The 22721-nt window shown below is 45.9% G+C and overlaps 1 protein-coding gene across 11 annotated transcripts in view; it reads left to right on the top strand.

Annotated features, from left to right (window-relative positions):
- The window catches only part of DENND2C (DENN domain containing 2C), a 50770-nt gene extending 28352 nt beyond the window's left edge, over window positions 1-22418 (top strand). For 5 of the 11 annotated variants that reach the window (XM_030561777.1, XM_030561775.1, XM_030561779.1 and 2 more), the window contains exons 4-21: window positions 25-173; window positions 519-631; window positions 2333-2494; window positions 5770-5866; window positions 6642-6686; window positions 8193-8380; window positions 12356-12465; window positions 13112-13181; window positions 13647-13724; window positions 14628-14768; window positions 15191-15339; window positions 15950-16127; window positions 16493-16534; window positions 16712-16816; window positions 18787-18892; window positions 19556-19795; window positions 20295-20381; window positions 20867-22418. In XM_030561777.1, coding sequence (XP_030417637.1) covers window positions 25-173; window positions 519-631; window positions 2333-2494; window positions 5770-5866; window positions 6642-6686; window positions 8193-8380; window positions 12356-12465; window positions 13112-13181; window positions 13647-13724; window positions 14628-14768; window positions 15191-15339; window positions 15950-16127; window positions 16493-16534; window positions 16712-16816; window positions 18787-18892; window positions 19556-19795; window positions 20295-20381; window positions 20867-20898 — 2092 coding nt within the window. In that variant the 3' untranslated portion in view covers window positions 20899-22418. Of the gene's footprint in view, window positions 1-24; window positions 174-518; window positions 632-2332; window positions 2495-5769; window positions 5867-6641; window positions 6687-8192; window positions 8381-12355; window positions 12466-13111; window positions 13182-13646; window positions 13725-14627; window positions 14769-15190; window positions 15340-15949; window positions 16128-16492; window positions 16535-16711; window positions 18893-19555; window positions 19796-20294; window positions 20382-20866 lie in introns of those variants that run through there. The other 6 variants (XM_030561780.1, XM_030561781.1, XR_004000294.1 and 3 more) reach the window with 6 other exon arrangements.
- The last annotated feature ends 303 nt before the right edge of the window (window positions 22419-22721 follow it).

Raw genomic sequence — 22721 nt, 5'->3', positions numbered from 1 at the left:
GAAAAGGTGCCGGTCTGCTTTCAGGAAATCCTTCGAGTTTGAAGACATCCAGGGCTTCCGCAGTCGGATGGCAGCCACCAGCTCCCAGAAGCTCCATGAAGAGCTGAATAGCAGCTCAGGATCTAGACTCTACTACACACAGTCAGAGGACAACATCTACGAGGACATTGTCTGTACGTGTCTGTGCTCTGATGGAGGGTGGGGGGGAGGAACCTGTTCAGGTCTGGAAGTGTTTGGATTTCCTTGTGTCTGATCGCTGGGTGGGATGGAGACAGGGCTAACCACTAGCAGGCTTTCTTTAGTGGCACCTGGAATAGGACAGAGCTGAGCTGGATTAAGCTTTCCCGTCGATGCCACAGGGTGCTTTATATAAACTCTTGTGGAAAGAATTGGCTGCTGTCTGGAGGTGCTGATGGCTTTGGTACTGCAGCAGTTGGTAGCTGGGATTTAGTGGGGTCTCTACTCAGGATCCACTGATATTGACACTTCATGAGTCTCTTACCTGTTGTTCTCTCCAGATCCTGCTAAGGAGAATCTGTATGAAGATATCAAAGTGTTGCCTTTACCACTGTGGAGGGTCCCATCAGCCTGGAAGTTACCACCCCCAAAGAATGCCTTCAAGCCTCCCAAGGTGATAGTGAGTCCCAGGCTGGCTGTGTTCAAGTCCACAGAGCACACCCAGCTTGTCTTGACTCCAGAGGGCCCAGGGCTGGGATCTGAAAAGCATCTGTCTCAGAGAGCTCAGCTACAAAACTGGATTTACTATCTGCGGTCAGGTGGCTGTCAATACCCAGGGCTGGATGACTAACCTGGGTGCATAAGGGAAATTTAGTGCATGAAAAAATAAAATATTCATTGGGCAGGAGGTGAGGTGGGCAGCTGCAGGGCCTCTAGAAGGAAGGTGAGCTTCCCTCTCATGTGCTCCTCCTCTCCACACACCTGGAGTTGCACCTTCAACATGTTTTCGGTTGCTCCTGGTTTTTATTGTTGAAAATTATGTACATCAGGAATAAACAGGTGTGACTCTGAGGTCACAGGCAGAGGCATCCACAGCACTTCTTGTTTCCAGCATGAACACCACGTGTCCCTGCTGAGTCGTTGCGCGCTGCATCCCACATTCAGACCTGGGCAGCTTGAGCTGTTTGTGAATGAAATGCCGGGTCAATGCTGACTGTGTGTGGTGGGAACAGAGGGGTGGGAGCTGAGATGCTGTGTGAGTTACAGATCTCATTTTCCCTACAAGCTGCATATTAATGCTGGGCACTTCCCATCCTCAGAGGACTTTAGACATTAGTAAGGCCTGCAGAGCAGGGCAGATCTGTCCCTTTAACAACTTCACCTTGCCTGTGACAGGCAGTGTTAGATCTCTCCTCCCCATTAGGCCTCTGTGGCACTGAGAGTCTCCAGGTTCCTTCCCTGCTGAAATACCCACTAACCTCCAGGCCCTGTGCCCTCTTTGCAGATGGAGGGTGTGACGAACTGGGAAAGTTCTTAATGTTTTCTCTGAGTACTGTGTTGGTGCCTCAGTGTCCCCATGTCAGTTCTTAAGTCTCTGGCAGAGCCAAGGGCCAGTGCACCTAAATGCCTGACCCTCTGTCTCCTAGCAACTGATGGCCTGGGCCCCTCCCCTGCAAAGGTGTCAGCTGAAGGTGTTGGAGACAAAGGGATCAGGTGACCTCCTGGCCCGGGAAAGGAGCTGAGCAGAGAGGAGGGGCTGGGAGGGGTTGTGAGTCTGAAGCTGGCTGGGGTCGAGGGTGGAGGGCAGACCTGGGGGTCTGGCTCACTGCCCCTAGAATGGACCCAGCCGAGGGGTCCGGTTCGCTGTATCTACAAGCTCTGTTTTAGACCCTGTTCCTGTCATCGAATAAACCTCTGTTTTACTGGCTGGCTGAGAGTCACGTCTGACTGCAAAGTGGGGGTGCAGGACCCGGTGGCTTCCCCAGGACCCCGCTGGGGTGGATTCGCTGTGGGAAGCACACGGAGGGGCAGAGGATGCTGAATGCTCCAAGGAGAGACCCAGGAGGTGAAGCTGTGTGAGCTTCTTGCCCTGAACAAGTCTGCTCCAAGGGAGAGGAGGTTCCCCAAAGTCCTGACTGGCTTGGTGGGGTGCAGTTCCAGAGCATCGCCCGGTGACTCCGTGACAGAGGGGGCTCGGGAGCTGCTGTGACATACATTTGTATGCCAGAAGGGATTGCTTGTGACACCCTCTGGGGCTGCTTCCCCGGAACTGAATGGGGCACCCTGGTGTGAGCCCCTTTGGAACCAGACAAACAAGAGGTTTAACTCCAAAGCTTCCTTTACATCTTGCGTGTCTTGTCCTATCTGTTCCCAGCTCCCTCCCAAGCCTGCCTTCCTCCATCGAAAGACACTGGAGCTGAAAGCTGCCCGTGCATGCCTGCGTGGGAAGGACACGACCCTGCCCGTTACGCTGACAGAGTGGAAGTTGTTCCGAGCAGGGGAGGCTGCTGGTAGGAAAAGGAAGAACCTTCCCCGGGTGAGACTTGCGTATTGTGCTCGTGTGTGAATCTCTGCTTCTTGCGTGACATTTGTGACACTAACACTCCACCTTCTCTAGCACCTTCAAATGGTTTGTAATGGTCCTGGAGCCCCACAGATCAGCGCTTATATCTGCTCTCCAGGTGGGCAGTGGGGACACAGGGAGGGGATGTGGCTTGGCTAGGATCACATTAGGCTCTCACAGGTGGTAGAGTGGGGAATAGAGCCTCTGAGTCCCAACTCCCAGTCTGGTTTGGTAACTGTCCTGAGAGCATGAGTCTGCAAACCCCATGATAGCTGCCCCCTGATGTAGATGAATTGACGCTTTGGCATGTCTGTGCAGAGCAGGAGGGGGGTGTGACTTCCTCCCAGGCTTGGGTCCCAGGGAGCATTGTGGGGTTTGACTGGGCATTGCTTTCCAGGATAGGCATGTGCTGAGCATTTCATGGCATTAAATCTACTATTTACCTGCGGTAGCACCCGCTGTGTGCTGATCACCTTCCAGACATGTAGGGAGGACATTCCTGGCTCTGAGGGACTTACAGTGTAGGACCAACAAGTGTCATGGTCAGGAACCGGAGAATAACCCTGGGGAGTTTCTGTACACGTGAGCGTGACTCACGTCCGTTCCATTAAACTATCTGTCGATTAGCTCTTTCGGTGTAAGCGCTTACTCTGTTTGGTTGGGAAGGCCTGGAGCGACCTTGGCTTTCTTGTAGGGTCTTGTTGCTCAGTTATTTCAACCGTTGGTCTATTTTCCTGATCTAATGTTAATAAAAGCACCTTGGCAGCTGTTCCTTGTTAAAAGCTGCTGAACAGCTTGTTAAGAATGAGCTTGTTTCATAACTCTTGGGTATCATTTTTCCTGCTGCTCCCTTCTGCGTGAGTAAGGGGGACACACCTCTGAGGGCAGAGACATGAAAGGGATTTAATTCCACTGTCATGTTGAAGTCAGACTTTGCTACAATTCCTGGGTGTATCTGCTTGGAATATTTCCAAATGTTTTGTATTAATTAAAACCCCCTAAACCCAACTCAATATCCAGCTCTCCTGATCAATGCTACAATAACAAAATATAGAGCATTGGATGGAGGGAATATCGTAGTTACTGTGGTGAGGCGCCATTGGTTAGTGGTTTGAGCATGGGACTTCTGAGTTCTAATTCTAGCTGACAAAAACCTGCTGTGTGGCCCTTGGAAAGTCTTAGGCATCAGTTAGTTCCTCTGTAAATTGGTATAATATTTACCTACTTGGCAGAGGACTGTGAGGTGGAGTGAGCTGCCTGTGAAGTCTATAGAAATGTTTAGTAATACCCCTTTTTGTGCATACAAAGATTATTATAAACACCCTGCCTGGCAGTAAGGAGCATGGTGTCAAAAACTATGAAAATGCCATGACAGCAAGTAACCTTTATTGGGGGTGAAATGGGAGGGGAATCCTCCCCCAAAACCCAAACCTATTCCAAAAATCTGGGAGCAATTTACATGCAGGAAGCATACGTTATTCTCCTGGCACTCAAAGGATTCAGATGGGATTGCAAGAGAGACTCAGAAAAGGCAAGAAAAGAATTTCAGTCCAAAAAGACCAATTCCTTCTCAAGCAATAAAAGAAACCTTGCTGCTTTGAGTGCTCCCAGCATCTCTCACTGGTGACTGAAATCTGCAAAATTAGGAGCAATAATAGAAAACTTCTAGGTGAGAGTAACAGAGGGAAGGAAGCCTTCAAGTGAAACAGTAGCTCCTCTAAAAGGTGTCTCTCAGAAACCTTCTGTTAATACAGTGAGATTGCAGTCACTGCCCCAGAAAACCAGAAGCAGATCAGAAAACGAGGCAAGCCTGAAATTCGGCCTAGTTCACTGAGATGGGGGATGAGGGTTTGAGCTGGAGAACAGGTTCTGTTGGTGACTATATCTCCTTTTTATGCAGTGTGTGGGGACAGAAATAACTGGGCCCCACCCTACTACCTTTGCTGGGAACATGTATGGATTCTTAACACTGGGCAAGAGAACTTGACCTCCCCACTGTGTTTAAAAAAATAAATCACCGCACTCCTGAATCAGAAATACCAGCAGGCTCTCACACTTAGCAACAAGGAGCTCCCTCCAGTCCTGCCTGCATCTTGGGTCACACAGTGCCTTAGGATGGCAGTGGAAATGCCTTTTAACATCTTCAGCACCAGTGATGTCCATTTCAGAAATCCTCGTGGGTTTGGTATTAGCAAAGGCGTTAAAAACCAATCAAAGCAACAGAAACCCAGCCGCTTCTGCCCTGCATGTTAGAATGCTGGTGTCTTTCTCTCTCCTATTGCTTAGCCCACATACAGCAGTGGTAATATTCAGGTTTCTTCTTCCTGTAGACACAGCATTCTGTCCCCTCTGGGCATGCTAGAGTAGAGACGCTCCCCAACTTGCGCAAGCATTCCATTCCGGAATGCCTTGTGTAACTTGAATTTTTCGTAAGTCAGAAATGTATACCTGACAATTACACGCCCCCAAAAAACCCAAACCCAAACCCTCTTATTTCTAGCTTACTTTTTCTGTAAGTGTGGATTTGCGTAACCCGGGGTGAGGAGGTATCTGTATAGAAAATACAAATGCTTGGGTTTTTTATAACCGTTCAGCTAAGGAAATGCCTTGGGGCAGTTCCCGTGTCTGTTGTGGTGTTACACACACAAAGTAGAGGACTTTGTGCTTTAGAGAACATACTGGGGTCTCAAATTGTCAGTGCGTTCTGCACAATCCAAGGAAACTAGGCCAAGCTACACTGAGGAGCTCTGGCTGGGCTCAAAGGATTGGGGTACCTGCAGTTGCACAGAGTTCTGGATCCTTTGCAGAAGGCTTTCTGGAGGCAAATCCTACAGGATGCGGCTGCAAGTTCCTTTATGGCTGGTTTGTCTTGTTCGTAGCCTCAGACCTCCCTGTATCCTAGTCCCTGCTGCCTGTGCAGCCTGCTTGATAAGCGAAATATAAAGCAGCTGGTCTGCTGCTAGACCAGAAGTGCTGCTTGTTTCCTTCCTTCTCCATGGTGCTCTGTATGTCTCTGATTCTTGTAGTAATTATTCCCAGTCCTGTTAGACCTGTAGAGTGCCCAATATCCAGGGAGTGGTATTAACAGCATTGTGACCGTATCTCTTTAGCAAGGCTTCAGCAAAGCCTTTCCTGAATGTGGTTGCATCTGCTGAAGGTCTTCTGTATGCTTTGCAGTGTCGCTGCCACCTGCCTCCTCTCCTGTGCATGTGGCCTGTATTAACATTTGCTTTCTCTTTGGATTCCAGCTTGTGTTAAAAATACAGGAGATCTTTGAGTCTAAACGTGGGAAGAAGAGGGTGAAGTTACTTGCTTATACAGGGAAAGAAGCTCCACCAGCAAAAGGTATTGCAACTGCCTGCACCGTTTTCTTAATTACATAGCACACATGAGACATGACAACGGACATGTCTAATTCACAACACGCCACAGTCCTGTCAGCATAATGAGGGCTTCATACTGCAGCTACTGCTCAGAGAATGAGCAAACTTTGCCACAGCAGTTTGATTTTCACAGGTGCTGAGCTCCTGCATCTTGCACTGACTCTGGTGGGAGTTGGGTGTTCAGCATCTCTGCAAATCAAGCCCTGTACATCTCTTTAATCCAAGTTTGATAGTGTTACATAGGGAAGATCCCTTTCTGTGGCTGAGTCTTCAGTGCTGGGGTAGCGCCATGCTGAGGTGTTAAAGCTATTTGTCGTGAGGTCACCTGTTGCTCTCTCATGCTGCTTTCAGGTGGCCCTTTTGGGAGAGACACTTAGGAAACCAAAGAGGCTTTGGAACCCAACAGCTTTAAATAAAGAATACAAACTGTATTCAGCCCCAAAGTTATGCTAACTCACCTAGAGGGCTTAAATACCTATTCAGAATCTCCCTTCCTGGTCAATATGTCCCTGGAAGTGGTGAATCTGACTTCATCTCTGATGTTCTTTGGGATTTATATTATTACTAGCGAAGGGCTGCTTTCCTGAGACTTCTGTAATGAACAAGATGTCTAATGAGTGGCCCTACGTGGCGTAGACTTAAGGGAGGGCTCGGATGCCGCCCCTTCTGCAGTCATAGGTGTCACCCACCTTACCATGGCAACTATGATTTTATGAAAGCCTTGTTTCTTGTTTCAGGTGAAACCAGCGGGAATGAAAGTGAGACAGAGAATCTGCCGAAAAGTGAGTGAGTGAGTCACCGGGGCTGGTCCTATTGCCATAGCCTAATTAATTTTGGCAGGGCTATGTGGGATTAGCCACTCCTGAGGTTTTTGTGCTTCCTGTAGATAATGTAGGAAGCTGTTATTCTTGTGTCAAACAAGCTGCTTGTGACAGTGAGATGAAAGCATCTGGATGGAACTGAGTCAGCATGTCGAGCCCTATGTGCCAGGTCTCAGCCTCTTGGGCTGTGCCACTCACCTGCCAGTCACCCTGGGGTCACTCCCTACTCTAAGTAAAATGCGTGTCTTGAAGTAACTCACCCTCGTGGATTGTCTCTGGTGCTCAGAACTGAGCACCGTACCCCTTTTCTCTGTTCACGTTTGCCATGCTGTGAAATGCCCTGTTTGGAAGGGAGTCAGCGAGAAGTAGATAGTTTGGTTCCTTGGCTTGACGTAAACACTGGTGGGACAACCAGAACTACAGGCTCAGATCTAGGCATTCAGTGCTGACTGATCTGCCCTAGTTGGCACAGAAGGGATCTGAGCTTCCACTTCCCAGAGTTGGGAAATGAAATAGTAAAAAAAATTTGCCTGCAGCCCTGAATTTACTACAGATGAATCTGTCTAGCATGCCTGTTAATGTGATAGCTAGGTGCTGGAAGTACCCAGTGACAAGGAACCAGTTGGATTGATTTAAATGTTTCCTTCCCGTAGATGACATACAAAAGCCCATAATTTGGGGCTGATGGCAAAACTCCATCCCACTGTGTTGGGGAGGAGGTGGTAGGCTGTCTTAAAATAGAGCAAATGAGTCACCAAGTGAGTCTGGCCGGATAGTACAAACCCACAGAGCATGTGTCAGACCCTTTGCAGCCCCCTGGCTATGCCAGTGTTTCCCATGCGTCTTATAGGGAGAATCTGATGCTGTATGGGACAGGCTGGATGGGGTGGAGGGGAGGAGATGGATTCTACCTCCATTTTGAATTCCCTTGCTGCTGAAGTTGTTACTCTTATGAGTGGAGTATAGCAGCATTATGGAGATTCTCTCCCCCCGCCCCTGGCCACATGCTCCATTGACAGAATGAGGCCCCTTCTCAGTCTTTCCCCATCAGCAGCCCTGTTAGCACTCAGACACATGAATTCTTCGGTGCTGCTAGAGGTTAGGGGGAGTCTCTGGGCCATGACAAAAAAACAACCTATGGGGCATTGAAGGTGTTGGGCTACTGATAAAATCCACCAGGCAAAGGGGCTGGGGACATTACTGTGTCTCTGTGGGTGCTTTGTGCTGGTGGGAACTGAGCTGGGATGTCCTGCTCTGGGAAGGAGGCACGAGGCTCAATGTTGGGACCTGACGTCCATTCCAGAGCTCTGCCACTCACCTGCCGTGTGATCTTGGGCAAGTCCCTTCACCTCTTCACTTGTGAAATGCAAGTAATGAGACTTCCCCTTGTTTAAACACTCGGAGAGCCTCAGATGATCACAGTTACAGCCCTAGCCTCCAGTCACTGAATTGGTCCTTCTCTCTCAGGTCACCACAAACGCCTGCTGCAAGTACAGTTGACCTCCAAGAGGAACCCACACTATCAGACCCTGGAGCGGGATCTGATTGAATTCCAGGAGCAGCAGCTGTTTGAGCTTTTTGTGGTGGTGTCCCTGCAGAAGAAGCAGTCAGAAACGACATACACCCCGCAGGTCATACAGCAGTTCCCCAGCAAGGTGGGTGCCGCGCAGACGCCAAGTCCTGTCAGCTTCACTGTATCTGCTGATTTATTTTTCCCTCCCTCCATTTCCCTGGCTCTATGCAGATGAGCAGAGCCAGGATGTCCAGTTGTTAGGGTTCTAACCGCCTGGGTTCAACTTCTGGCTCTGCCACAGACCTGAGTAAGTCACCCATCCTCTGTCTCTCATTTCCCTGATGACAGAGATGGAGAATCCACTACTACAACCCTTGGTAAACTGTTCCAGTGGTTAATTACTCTCGTTAAAATTTTGCACCTAATTTCAAGTCTGAATTTGTCTAGCTTCAAACTGAGGCCATCGGATCTTGTTATACCTGTGTCTGTTAGCCCTCTGTTATTGAATTTGTTACCCGGGTAGATACTTGCAGACCGAACAAGTCACGTAACCTCTTTGTTAAGCTAAGTAGATTGAGCTCCTTGACTCTTTGATTATACGGCATACTTTCCAATCTTTTAATCATTCTCATGGCTCTTCTCCAAACCTTCTCCAATTGAACAACATCCTCCTTGAGCTGTGGGCACTAGAACTGGACATAATATTCCAGCAGCGGTCACACCAGTGCCAAATACAGAGGTAAAATAACCTCTCTAGATTTCTATGCAAGATTTTCCAGTTTTTTTATATCCAAGAATCATATTAGCCCTTTTGGCCATGGTGTCTCACTGAGAGCTCATGTTCAGCTGATTATTCACCATAACCCCCAAGTCCTTTTCACAATGTGCAGCCAGCCTGTGCTGCTTCCCAGGAGAGAGTCCCCCAGTTAGTAAGTTTGGCCTGCCTTCTTTGTTCCCAGAGGTATGATTTGACATTTGGCCATATTAAAATGCATATCACTTCAAGATTTTCATGGGGAAAATGTCCTCTCCTATGACACTTGCCCTGCTACACGCAAAGAGGGAGTAGCACAACCCAATCCTTGATTCTTACTGAGCCTGCAGTGTTTGAACCTGTTGTTTGCTCTGGAGCCTCTCAGGAGGTGAGGAATTTTCTCTTCTCTCTGGTCTCCTGAAGGGTGCTAATAGAAAGTGATTTAAATGCTGGTCGAAAGAGAGTTTTACTCCAGTTGTTAACCTTGCTGCTTTAAATCCTGTACATGCATGCAGCCATTCCTTCCCTTTTTGAGTGTGGCGATAGAGCTGGGAGAACAGCAGGGTCCAGCATGTAATTAGACCGTGTGTCACTTGGAGCAGTTATTAAACCTGTTCTGGCTTTCACATGAGAAGGGGTAAAGCTGCTGTGCAGAGCCCTGAAGTGCCCAGGCAACAGTTAACTTGGGCCTGTCCTCTGCTGCACTATAAACAGTAATTTACCAAGTTCCTTTTGTAGTATGGATACAGCTGGGTTTGTGTTGTGGCAGGCTGTATTCTGCTTCCGAGCACATGGGGCTTCAGGTGCATTTCCACAGAGTGATCTGATACTGATCTAGTGTCCTGGATGTGTCAAAACCCACGAAGAACCTAGTGTTAGTGGGACAATCACCCCTAGAATCTGGTATTGTGGGTGGGATTGGCAGGGAATAGAAGCACACTCTTCTCTTGCAGTTGCTTATGCTGAGAGAGAATCAAGCCCAGGAGGGGTTTGGGTTTCCTCTGAAGTCATTTGAACTGAAAATGTTGCTGCTGAGCCCTTTTATGAAATGAGAACTGCTCTCCCCTCTCCATGCTGGCCGGGCTGGAAGAGATTATTTGTTTTTACTTCTTGTGGAAGGTGCTCAGATACCAGTGACAGGGACCTTCTCAAAGCCTGGGCAGACAATAACATCTGAAAACTCTGTTCAGTGTAGGACCATGGAGCAAACTACAATTCACCTCCCTATAGCTCTGACATTATCACCCTTCTCGCTCCTTGCAGTTCTGGTCACACCAGGGCTAGTGTGAGGGATCTCTGAGGCTGCCCTTTGCTACGCATTCGGATCTGAACATGCAGAATGAAAGCCTTGCTGTGGTCGATAAGTTTGCTTACAGCTCTGTAGCTGGCATAGCTGGTCTCAGTTTTTGTTCCGTTTGCTTTACGCGGCTTTTCATCTTGATATTTGGAGAAAAAGAGAATGAAACCCCATGGAATCTAGTCGCTGTTTCCCATGTGGCATGAGTCAACACATCCCTCCTTGTCTGTGTATCAACAGCAGCCAGGATGAGGTCAGTCTAGCTTTGGCTCTACAGCTGCATTTCCTCTCCTCTCCTGTGGGCTGTGTCAGCAGTGCACCATAAGATACTGTGGATTTTCAAAGTTTCCAGAAAAGAAGTCTCCCTGCTTCTTGCAAAAAGAAAAGTTATTGTTGGGAATTAGTGTTCCCTTTCCGTAAGGGGTGCAGTCATCCCACCATTATGGGAGGGTAACTGGGGCTGCAAGAGAACTTACTGTGTCCAGAGCGCCAAGGGTTTGACATGTCCTTGAGAGGATTATGGTTAAACAGACTCGGTGACTCACGGAAAGGAACACTGCCGGTCCCAGAGAGCAGGCTCAGTTCAACAGGGTGAAAATGAGCGGCGCTGATAAACTCCCAATATTGAAAGGCAGTGAAAATGTGGTCTAGTGAGTTCTTCCTCCCTGTGACCATCAGAGCATTTGGGGAGGGGCAGAGCATCTTCATTCCCTACCACACTCCTCAGTGGATCAATTCCAGTCTGCACCACATGGCTGTTGGCCTGGTTTTGTAATGATACTGACAAAACTAATGATTTTCTCAATGTCTGTTTACTCTTTGCCTGATTTAGAATATTTGGTTGAATATAACCACATTTACACAGGAGGGTCTTTCATACTGGGATTCATGAGGAAATGTCATACCAGTAATTAGGGAGCACTGATTATACCTTGGGTGCTGTGATTTACAGATTAGTCTTAACTCCTAAAAATAGCATTGCTCACAAGTAATCTGCCTGTCCCCCTCTTCCATGGGCTGCCTGGGGTCAGCAAAACTCCTGTGCAACGGGCATCCTTTGGAGACCAGCCATGCTACCTTTCTAACCTGTCTCATCTTGTGACACTTGAAGTGATGTTGAAGTTCCCACTGAACTATGTAGTGATTGAAAGTGTGACTCCCAAATATGACATGCTTTCCTTGGAAAAGACCATATGGTTTTCTGTCTCTCTGATGTTTCCCATAAGTGGTTGAATCCTTTACTCCAAATGCAGCTGAGTCAGTGGTTCCGCAAGGAAGCACTAAAGGAACCCCCCTCTGTCCTTCCTGAGCAGCTCTGAAGGTGGAGGGACTTTGACTTGGGCTGAGTGGAAGTAACTGTAGTACCTGATGTCAAAGAATTTGTGCCCTTCTCATCTCTTAATGATGCATGAAACCTTGCTCCCTTCCCTCCCTTTGTAACAGACCATAGAAGGGATGTACTCTCCTTACTGTGCAAACTGGGATCTCAGCCCATTACAGACACAAGTATAACCTTGAGAAGATATTTCTGTTCTGTGTTAGTATCATGGCATCTCCTCTCAAGAGGACTGAGTGGGACAGTCTCACCCTGCAGTGATCACTAGGGGGAGCTCTCCCAGCTTTATTCCATTATAAGCTGGGAAATGCAGCTAAGCTATATCCTCAGCTAAACCTATTTGGCACAGGATGTAGCAAAAAAAAGTCTGTTCCATTGGAAACGTGGGACCAGGAATTAGCTCTTCTCTTTGGGGAGCTGAGCATTGAAACTGTTTAATGATACATAAGTATGTACCAGACCCATAAGAGACCTGGGCTGAATCTGTTGTCAAGGCTGAACAGGGACTCTGTGCTTTGAGCTCCATGGAGCAGTATGAGAGGAAGCTGGGAATTTGGTGTAGCCAGAGTATATTCTCCTGCAGTCCCTATATCAGGCTTTTAGGGGTTGATGCACACAAGCCCTTGCTGCAGGGTGGATACTATGCCTATTACAGTGAATGCTGCTGCCATTGTTCTCTGTGATCCTGGGAGAACTGCCCTGTATAACAGCCATTTGTTACCTTTCCCAGCCCGAGCATCCCTTCAGGCAGTCAAAGGATACCGAGGAGAGGCTAAAGGTCATCCCCAAGTTCTGCTTTCCAGATCCTAAAGCCTGGCTTCCAACATCAGAGCTTAAAAGGTAAAGGCTGGTGTTGTGAATAGATCCTGGTTGCTGGGTTCCTACTGAAGTAACTGAGAGACATGTGGTGCTGGTGCTGGGTTTGTAGGCATCTGCCAGCCACTCTGGCAAAGCCCAGGTGGCTGTAGCTGAATCAAGATGAAATGGAGGAGATAGGCCAAGGGAAGGAGAACTCGCTGGAGGTTTTGATCCCAAAATCTAGGGGAAGATGAGGTGCAGGGGTGGTCCCTTCCACCCCCTGCAGGGCCATATCTCTAGTCATCCGCATTCCTGCTACTCCCAGCAGAGCCTCTAGCTTATGTAGAGTCTGCAGCACTGTCCCAGGGTTAGTTCCTGCCCACGTTGGCTGCTGCTATTGGTGCTTGGCAGAGTGGAGGAGCTTGGAGACAGCATCCTGATGAGGAATCTTCCGCAGCCTACAGGCATCCTGTCCCGCTATGTGTGGGAGAGAAGGAATCCAAAGCCAGGGAGCAGCTCTCTAGGTCTCCCACACTGAGATCAAAGGGCTGCAGATGGGGTGTGGGGTGTTGCACTTGCTCCACATTACATCTGCCCCTGACTGACCTGCTCCCCTGTGAACCCCCACCCCTCCACTGTCAGTGAATTGCATGGTGAGTCTGACTCTGACTGTTCTTGGGCTCCCCAGTGAAACCTTTTCCTTCGTGCTGACAGGCGAGGATGGCAGCCGCTGGTTCGGTTACTGCAAGAAGCTCTTGGTAAGCTGCTGTTTGTGAGACATGCTGCCATAGAGAGGGTCCACACTGATGGGGTGGAGGGTTTTGCGATCCAGCTAGGACCTAGATCAGCAGCAGCTTGTTGGCTAGGTGTGAGCTGCATTGCTCTCAACGCTGGTTCTGGGGTTACCAGCCCTCTGACAGTGGGTAGAGCAGCAGTGTAGAGGAAGGTGCATGGTGTTATCAGTATCCTATGGCACACAATGCCTAGAATGTAGTTGTGTGTGTGTGTTCGCGCGCACAAGAGCCAGTTCTTGGGACTCATTACTTTGAGTTTTTTGAGTGCAGAGGGATTTGTAGCAAAAAGCACACGGTGTGAAATCCAATCACATGGGCTGAATATGTTGGGAGGCTACAATATCACTCAAGCACTGGCATGGGCATTCGCTGCCTTGCTTCCCTTGCTCTGCTACAGGTGTAACTTTCTGCGTTCCCCTTGCCTTGTAGCCAGAAGGGAAAGGGAAACGGCTCCCAGAGGTGTACTGCATGGTGAGCCGCCTGGGCTGCTTCAACCTCTTCTCCAAGGTGAGTGAGCAGCCTACCCCATGCGCTACAACCTGTCGCATCAGAGTCAGACCTGTGCCTCTCAAAATGCCTTTCTGACAGTTTGAGAGCTCCAGGAAATAGCTGAGCTGCTGCAGTACAGCCTCTAATAGCATTGCTGCATCTGACAATAGTAACCTTGACCCAGGGCAGGTTGGTTCCTTGCTGCATGTTACCTAGTGCTTTGTCTAGCCCAGTTTAAATGACTCCAGCACTTGGCAGACCGTTCCACAGCCAAATCCACTTCAATCTCAGGAAAAGGTTCCTAATGCCAAGTCTTAGTGTCTCTTCTCTTCATGTCATCTGCTCATTCCTAGTTACATGCCCACAGGGTGTGCAAATATCGGTTAGCCGCCATGTCAGTGATTCTATTCTGACTGGTTTCACAGCTCTGTAACTAAATATCTGTGACCACTATATGCTTGTCTGGGAGGAATCAGATATTCTGAACAGATTGTGAAGAGGGGAAAAAGGAATGTCTCAAAACTGAAGGTATTTGACGCTGCTGGAAATCGGCCCATTAAATTCAAGCAGCAGTTTTATTCCCAAGTGGCCATGTCCCTCCTATGATGGGAGTTTTCTCAGCAATGTAATGAGATTTATTGACCACGCTGGGGCCTACAGAGCCAGTTCCTTGCTTCCATTCATGGTATCACCAGCTGATTTTTAACATTGTCCACTCTCTGTTGGCCTTTTGGTGTCCCTATGTGACACATCTGTGCAGGAGCGCTCCCTTAGGTGTGAGTCAAGGTGTAAATCTGGATTAGAGCCCTGATTATTGGAGCTGCAGTTTGTGGTCAAACATCTAGGGGTATTTTTCACCCCTAGTCCTGTCTTGTGCTGCAATGACAATACAGCAACCAGAGATTGTTTGTTTTCCTGCAGATTCTGGATGAGGTAGAGAAGAGACGAGAGATGTCCCCAGCCTTGGTGCACCCGTTCATGCGCAGTGTCATGGAGGCTCCTTTCCCTGCTCCTGGACGCACAATTACTGTGAAGAGCTTCCTGCCAGGAGCAGGAAATGAGGTAACTGTGAAACCAGGACGTGGCTGCAGATCTGGGTTGCTGTCTGTATAAGGTGACAGTGTGTGCCTGGTATAGTGGTGCTTGACTGGTCTGCTGTTGTGCAGCGCTGGCTGTAGATTTCTCAAAGTGAGGATTGTTACTTAATCTCCACACAAGTCCCTGGAGAGAAATATGCTGCCAAGAAAGTTAAACTACAATAGAAATGACTCTTGAGACTTTTGTAGAGAAGGAGTGAGCTCAGTACCTTGCACCAGTCTCCAAGGGTGAGACAGAGCATATGACACTTGTGAGCCTTCGCATCCCACTTTTGGTAGAGCATCCATTGTTTTGTTTTCAGACACGCTTCCAAATCCCCAGGTCTGTCTCTGCATTGCAGTCTCGCTGTGCATCTCTGACTCCTTGCATCTCTGCTTTGTTTTCAGGTCATTGACCTCTGCCGTCCGTTGGATTCCCGGCTGGAACACGTGGATTTCGAGCGCTTGTTTAAGTGCCTTAGCGTCTGCCATCTGATCCGGGTGTGTGCCTCTCTCCTGCTGGAAAGGAGGGTGATCTTTGTTGCGGACAATCTGAGGTGAGAAATGAGTCAAACACATCTTGCTTTAAGAAGTTCCATGTTTCCTTCTGCTTCTGTGCCCTTCTTCCTGAACAAATTAATGTTTTATATTTCTTTGAAACAGTTGCCTTTTTAAGAGCTTCCTGGGGCTCTGTGTGTGCTAAGAACTTAAGAGTGCACAAGTTGCCCAAGGCTCTAGGCATGTGGGTGTAGGATCTTCAGGCTGCCCTGGGCCCCATGCATATGGACAGTCAGTCAAGACTGTGTTTTTCATTCTGCATGTGAAAATTTAACCTGAGTTTTAACTGCAAACCTGTTAAAAACTAGATCAGAAGTGGAGTCTAAATGGTGCACTTCAAAAGGAGATAAGGGAGCATTTAGTATGTGACCTAACAAGACAGACTTTGTCAGCTGGTGTGTGCTGCTGCTCCCGTTCCCAGCTTCCTTTTGAAGATCAGGATGTGAATAAGTGACAGTGTAAATGGAGACCTTAGGCTCCTTCTCAGTCCTGGTGTGTATGAATTAAGTTTTTTCCCTGAGTACTGGGCACTTGTCACTTAACTCTGTAGCTGGGATCTGACCATTTAACATGCTGACAATTCATTAGGTGGTTTTTCTCTCCCTCTAGCACCTTGTCTAAATGTGGCCATGCTGTGGTAGCAACACTTTACCCCTTCACTTGGCAACACACCTACATTCCTGTTCTACCAGCATCCATGATCGATATTGTCTGCTCTCCAACCCCATTCCTTATTGGCATTCTTTCTTGCTCCTTACCGCAGCTCCAGGACCTGCCCATAGAAGAGGTGAGACTTGGGGATATTACAGAGGAAATGCAAGGGGTAGTTCAGATGCAAGGGGTAGTTCAGATGCTGCTGGCCTACCAACCATGTGGGAGGAGTTCGGTGGATTGTTTTATTTTGCAAACATACTAAATTCTCCCTTAATATGGTGCACACAGAATCTGCTGGTGACTTGCCAGCCACTTATCAATGTTCCACAGGCTTTTATTTTCTAAATTCCTTAATTTTCACTGTTTTGAAAGACTTGATAGGTTTGTGTCTGTGCGGCTTGCGTGGTTCTGTGACTGGTGCTTTTCTCTCTATAGCTGCATAGTTCATACTTGAGCTAGGCATAATAATGGTTAATGTGTCTGCTTCTTTTTCCCCAGGTACTGATTGTTGATCTTTGTGCTGACAGCTTTCTGCAACAGGTGAGTGAAATAACCTTTCTGATGGCTGCCCAGCATATAGGGCAAAGGGTCACTCTGTAGGGCATCACAGGATAAATATGTGCAAGAAACCCAACCAAGTACCAGCCCAAACAGACTTAGATCTGCAGGGTTTCAAAGATAGGACTAAGTGGTGCCTTCCTTCTGATTCTCTGTTAGAGGGAGATGGTACTGGCCTGCAAGTTCCAGAGTTTGGATGGCATACGTGACCCTCAATCAACGTACTACTTACTTGGCTTATGCTTAGGGCTGGCCCAGATATCTGTAAGTGCTTTCTCTATGTGGAGTAAGAACACTAGGCTTCTGTGTTGTTTTGAACTCACTCTGGCGTTCTGTTCAAGGTAAGGCAGCTGAGATTGATGTGGAATGAGATAGTTGGGCGTTGTAAGGTTGAAAACTGAGGCATGAGTCCACTCAATTTAGGCTTAATCAGTTTTTCCCTTTATACATTTTCAAACAGAATATTGTCAGTTCTAATTTTTGATCATATATATGTATAAAAAACAGAGTAGACAGAAAAGACGGAACAGGTAGGAGCGCAAGCTACTGATTTCCAGGGTACCAGGGAGCTCTTCTACATTTCATGATGATCATCTCAATTTCTGGACTGGTATTCTCCAGCTTGAGCCTTCGTTCACTTGGTTTCTTATATCTATACACATTACATTTTCATTAGCTTTCCTTCAGTCAACACTATTTAACATTATATATATATCCAGATATACATTTACCCAAACTTTCATAATTTTTTGTTTTCCATTCTGTTATAAATCATTAACAGTACATCAACATTAAACTGACTAAACGTAACCCTTTATTTTCTACCATTCAGCAATTTTCTTTATAGTTTAATATTACAATTAAGTATATATGAATCATGTTAATGAATAATTTAGGATAACCTTTACTTTTTACTTGAGTAGGAAAGTCATGGGGAACAACATAATTGTAATAGCAACGTTATTATCTTTTCCAAACATGAGTTTTCAGGGGCCTTTTTGCTCATAGTTTAGCATCACACTTTTAATTTGGTAGTTTTGCCAGTTGCATTTTGAGGTGCTTTATTCTGTTTAGGGCCTAGATATTTAATTGTTTCCCAACGGCACAATTTTCCTGCCTGTGTTGTGGCCTCTCTTCTATTCTGGGCATTTGTTCTCCACAAGGTTTCTATCCTTATTGTCTAGTCAGTTTGTTTCCTAAACTTTGTTTTTTTCTGAGAAATCACCACTGCTCACTTGGGATTTTATGCTAGTCTCAAATATTCTCTGTTTGAAAAATGCTTTGAGATCCTCAAATGAGAGTTGTTGTATATACATGTTAAAGTATTGTTTAGTGGGTGTGTAACAATTCCCTAGGTAGAAATAAAGCATTATGTTGTTTGGGATTAGTGGTCATAGTGCATTCTCTTAGCTGTTTGTTAATTTTAGAATGCTGGATGATTTAATATTCCACTTGATTGTAGTTCCTTTTCAGATAATATTACTTCACTAGCACTTCACACTTTAGTGCCATACAAATTTGGCTAAGCATTTTGATACCCCAGGAGGCAACTCTGTATTATCTTCAAAACAAGGGGAAACTGAGGCAAAGAGGTTTAAGTGACTTTCCTGACTTGTTATACTTGGTTCACAGGACAATATTCCTCATTTTTTCTTTGACTTACTCTTATAAAGTCCTACAGAGACTATAAAAGTCCTTGTTGAAGCAGTTCCATTTCCAGTGTGGTACTGATATGATCTTATTGCCTTTTTTTCCCAGTTGAGAATTCTCTGACTCACTGTTCTACTTTGCATTGCAGCCAGCACATGGAGTCTGATAGACACAGGTATTAAAGGATCAGTTCCTCACCAAGACTGACCTTTTAATTTGCTCTTTCTCCACAATAAATTTTGTTTGGTGTTTTATCATGGGCATGTTCAGAATCTGGATCTGCATACTGGGTGTGTCAGACGTGAAAGTCTTGTTTTGTATTGAGTATTTGTTATATGGGAACTTGAATTTAGCTACTTTAAGTATCTGGTTTAAATGTTTATATTTGCTTGACATGTTTTCATTTCTGCGGCTACAAGGCACACATTCTTTGCTGTCAATACATGTGGACACTACATAAGAGTAACTCCTATATGATCACTTAAACTAGCATGTCACAAGCATCCCTTTCTCTGTTCGACGTGGACAGTCTGTCATGATGTGAGATGTAATACATGTGCCATAAGAGTCATCTCTTTGTTTAGGTATCAGACGAGGATGAGATCCTACCTCATAAACTCCAGGCCGCGCTTGTACAGATTTTGGAGGAACGAAATGAAATTTTGTTCCAGGAGCAGATTTACGCACAAGGTAATTGTATCAAAGTGTTTGCGCTATATGGAAGCCTGAGAGATTTTCTCTGGTTGAAATGAGAGAACCTGCAAATTAAAGATAAATGGTGGAAAATGGCTGGGGCCACGTGCTAACAAGTTATTTCCATGTGATCTCACTGAGAGAAGCTTTTCTATTTGGGTGGATTATTATTTAAAAAAAAAAAAAAGCAGAATGAGAAATGCAGTGCCCTAGATTTGCCTGATCCACGTAAGACCGCGCCTGTTCTCTTGGTGGTATTTTTGAGTTTGTGTAATCATAGAATCTTAGACTTTAAGGTCAGAAGGGACCAGAGTGCTCTTCATTAAACAGAGATAAGAGTTTCTGTACTTCAGAGTGTAGTCTGACACACTATGTGCAGAATCCAAGTTTTATACAGTAGCTTTTAAACTTATCTCAAAGCAGTGAGTCATTCCAGGCAAGTTCATCAGCAGGTCTGTACTAAGCAATCACTCAAAGTTCTGATATCAATTTGTGTCTGGTGCAATTCCTATATGTTACCACCCATCCAATGGTGGTGACCCATCTAGCCCTATTCAGGCAGAATGGCTGTTAGTCTGCTGGGGTTTTAGGAGGAGTGAAAGAGATTCTCCCAGGACACTGCTGCAGTGTGAAATAATGACTTTTGTGTCCTCTTGGTAGGTGATGTAACTCTGAACTCTCTGGTCTCTGAGGCCTTTGTACAGTTCTTTGTGGAGATTGTAGGACATTACTCCTTGCACATGAATGTCACAGAGAAGGGAGAGCGGGTGTTCCAGCGAGAGCCATTCCGAAAGTCCCACACCTCCCGCAATGTGCGCCATTTCCTGGATCTGTTCATGGAAACACAGATGTTTGCAGGATTCATACAGGATCGGGAACTCCGTAAGAGTGGGGTCAAAGGTGAGACCTGCAATTCCAGCTGCTTCATCTCACTTTTCTGGTGCATAAGTCACTTTTGTGTAAAATGAGAAATGTATATATCAAAATGACCCTGCAAGGATTCTCTTGTATGATTTTAAATCCTTAGAAGCTGATTCAGAAGAGACTGAGGGATCCTAATCATAGTACAGTTCCAAGCTCAATGCTTGCCATCTGCCCTCTTGGCACTTTGGCTAATGTAATGCAGGAGTTACTGGGCTCTGAAAGGTGCTGATAGCTTTTAACCCTTCTCATTTTCAAACAGAAATGATCTCTACTAAGCCAACATATTTCTCAAGTGAAAAGCAGAATCTCATTTTTGGGCCTGATCCTGTAGATCCTAATTACATTACATTAGCAGAAGTTTGTGCCTGCAAGATGGGGCTCGAATAGATTATGCTTTTTGTTATCAATGGTGTGGCTTGTTCCATTTCTTTGCAGACTGCAGCTCAAGTGACTAAATGATATTTTTCTTCCCTAGGCCTGTTTGAGGTCCGTGCCTTGGAGTATTTGGAGACCATTCCGGAGACAGAACCAAGCGGAATGAACAAAATTCTTCGCAGTCTGGGTAAATGTTTGTTTGGTTTTGTTGTTGGCCAGGTCAGTTGTTGAGCCTGCATATAAAGGTGTCCACTGAGCAGGCAGAATGTGGCCAAAAGGGGAGCACATTTTCTACCTTGCATAGTCTTTTACTTTTCTCAGGTGCTGCTAATTCCCCAGAATGCTCAAAATGAGCTGCAACTCATTTCTTTACAAATCTATCCCCTGCCAGTGCCACTTGGTACTTCTCACCATGCATGGTGAGAAATCTTTGGCTAAAATGAATGATGGTAGCCCCATACTTGAAGACATATAAAACAGGGCCAGATGAAGCATTTGGGAACAATCCTGCATTGGCTGAGAATGAACTAAAGAGCCTTAAGTCACTTTCCATCTCAAACTGATTCTGTTGGCCAAGATGGTTTACATGGCTTTGAAACTTAAGACATTCTATTTAACTTTTGATTCTGGAGCCTCTTCAGACTCTAATTTTGTCTTTCATTTTCTCTATAGGAAATAAAATGAAATTTCTTCAGAGGAAGTGAAAACACAGGTGCTGAAACACGGAAGAGGGATGTAGTCATCACTGGGACATAAAGAGGAGTTTTGCATACAAATGCTGCCGCCTTGTCTGATGCACAATTTGGACATACTTACTGAGATGCAGCTCAGTCCATGGAAAGCTCAAATACTGGAAGAAAATGGACACAAAAAAATTAGTACAATCCATCAACTTCCTATGCCTGGTTTCACTGGAGTGTTGTGGAGGCAACTGGAAATGGATGCAGCTGGAGAACTTGATGCTGGAGATGCTAATCACCTCATCCCCACTGATAGGGAATTTAAAGAGGAGCTTTTTTTCCGTGAAGCTTCAGACTCTGTATTTTTGCTGCTTGGCCTGATGAGTCATTCTTTAAGAAAAGTTTTTTGTTTGATTAATACCAATTCAGCATTTAAGGATTAAGCTAATGTAATCATGAGACAGGGCTGTTGGTCATGCTGGGTCCAGGGAACGGGCTGTGCAAATACTGGCATACACAGAGGGTTCACAGGGCTGCCTCAGGAGCTGGAAAGATTGCTCTGGCTGCTGTTCAGTTCCCTTTTGCCGTCTCTCCTTCACGTGCACTGCCACATCCATGGGGTATGGTTTTGATAGCACCTAGCCATATTCTTTGTTGGTTGGTCTGAACTCAGAAATAGCTTCTCATTCACTGTAATTTGTATTTTCCAGCTGTTTATCACAAAGGTTTACATTTTGAAAACCAAGTGAAAATCTCAGCTTATTTTCTGCTGATTTGTCCTATATTCTGATTTCACACTGCCCAGTGCTCCTCACCCTGCACAGACACATGGAATATGCTTGTCCTATACCTTATATACACTTACTGCTATAAGTTTGGTCTGGGTGACTTCCACAAAACAGAACTGCAATTTTTTGCAATAAAATGGCTTCATCTTTGCATAGGGAGCCACATTATTTTTTTAAATGTTGGCATTAAAATCAACTGTACAATGTTGAATTGGTGCAGCTGACAGGAAAGTGTCTCAAGGATGCAGATGCTGAGCCATATATTTTAAAAAAGGATTGGTTTTTAAAAACCTTTCTTCCTCTAAACTTTCTCTCTAGCTGCTTTGCTCCTTTATCATGGAATTAAAAAGTTGGACAAATGAGATTTCTTCCTTTCCTCACCCTATCAAAACACAGCTATTTTAGTTCTCTGCTGTTGAGAAATGTGGATTCCTCAGCATCTGTTGTGGGGGAAGAATACAGATACAGTGGGTGATAATAATTCAATCCCATGATGGTTTGAACAGTTTACAGTAGCTGCCTGGATTTGTATTTTATATATTTATGCCAGTTATTTATACAAAGTAATTAATATTGTTGCCCTATTATGTTTTAGCCAATTAATCAAACCATTCTCTGGGCCTTTGTGGGCCATTGCCTGCAGCTAGAGGCTGGTTTCTGATGGAGTTCTATCCCATAAAATGTTGTTTACATGTAACTGAAACACTCTGACTGAATGCTAAGTATGTGTAATAATACAGCGACTCCAACAGTGAAGTGAAAAGTCTTCTCTGGTGTGTCAACTTAAGGGCTCTGAGAAAATATCAGCTCTGGGTGGAAGAGCTGGCACATGGAATTCATGAACTAGTCTGACAAAGCAGAGATCAAAGATTATAAACAGAATGAGCTGGTGTTCTTCAGAAGTTTGTCTATATCTGAAAACAGCTGCCTCAAAGTTGGCTGTAGGTTAGAGCCTTTTTCTTTGTCTCTCCAACAAGAAGCCAGGATCTGAGGTAAGTTAATGATGTGCATGGCTGAATAGTAGAGGTTCCTATCCTATAGAGCCTGCTAGCTGGAGAT

This window comes from Gopherus evgoodei, chromosome 4 (genome assembly GCF_007399415.2).
Source record: "Gopherus evgoodei ecotype Sinaloan lineage chromosome 4, rGopEvg1_v1.p, whole genome shotgun sequence".
Taxonomy (NCBI): domain Eukaryota; kingdom Metazoa; phylum Chordata; order Testudines; family Testudinidae; genus Gopherus; species Gopherus evgoodei.
The sequence above is the reverse complement of the archived record's forward strand: the minus strand, read 5'-3'. Positions and strand labels throughout refer to the sequence as shown.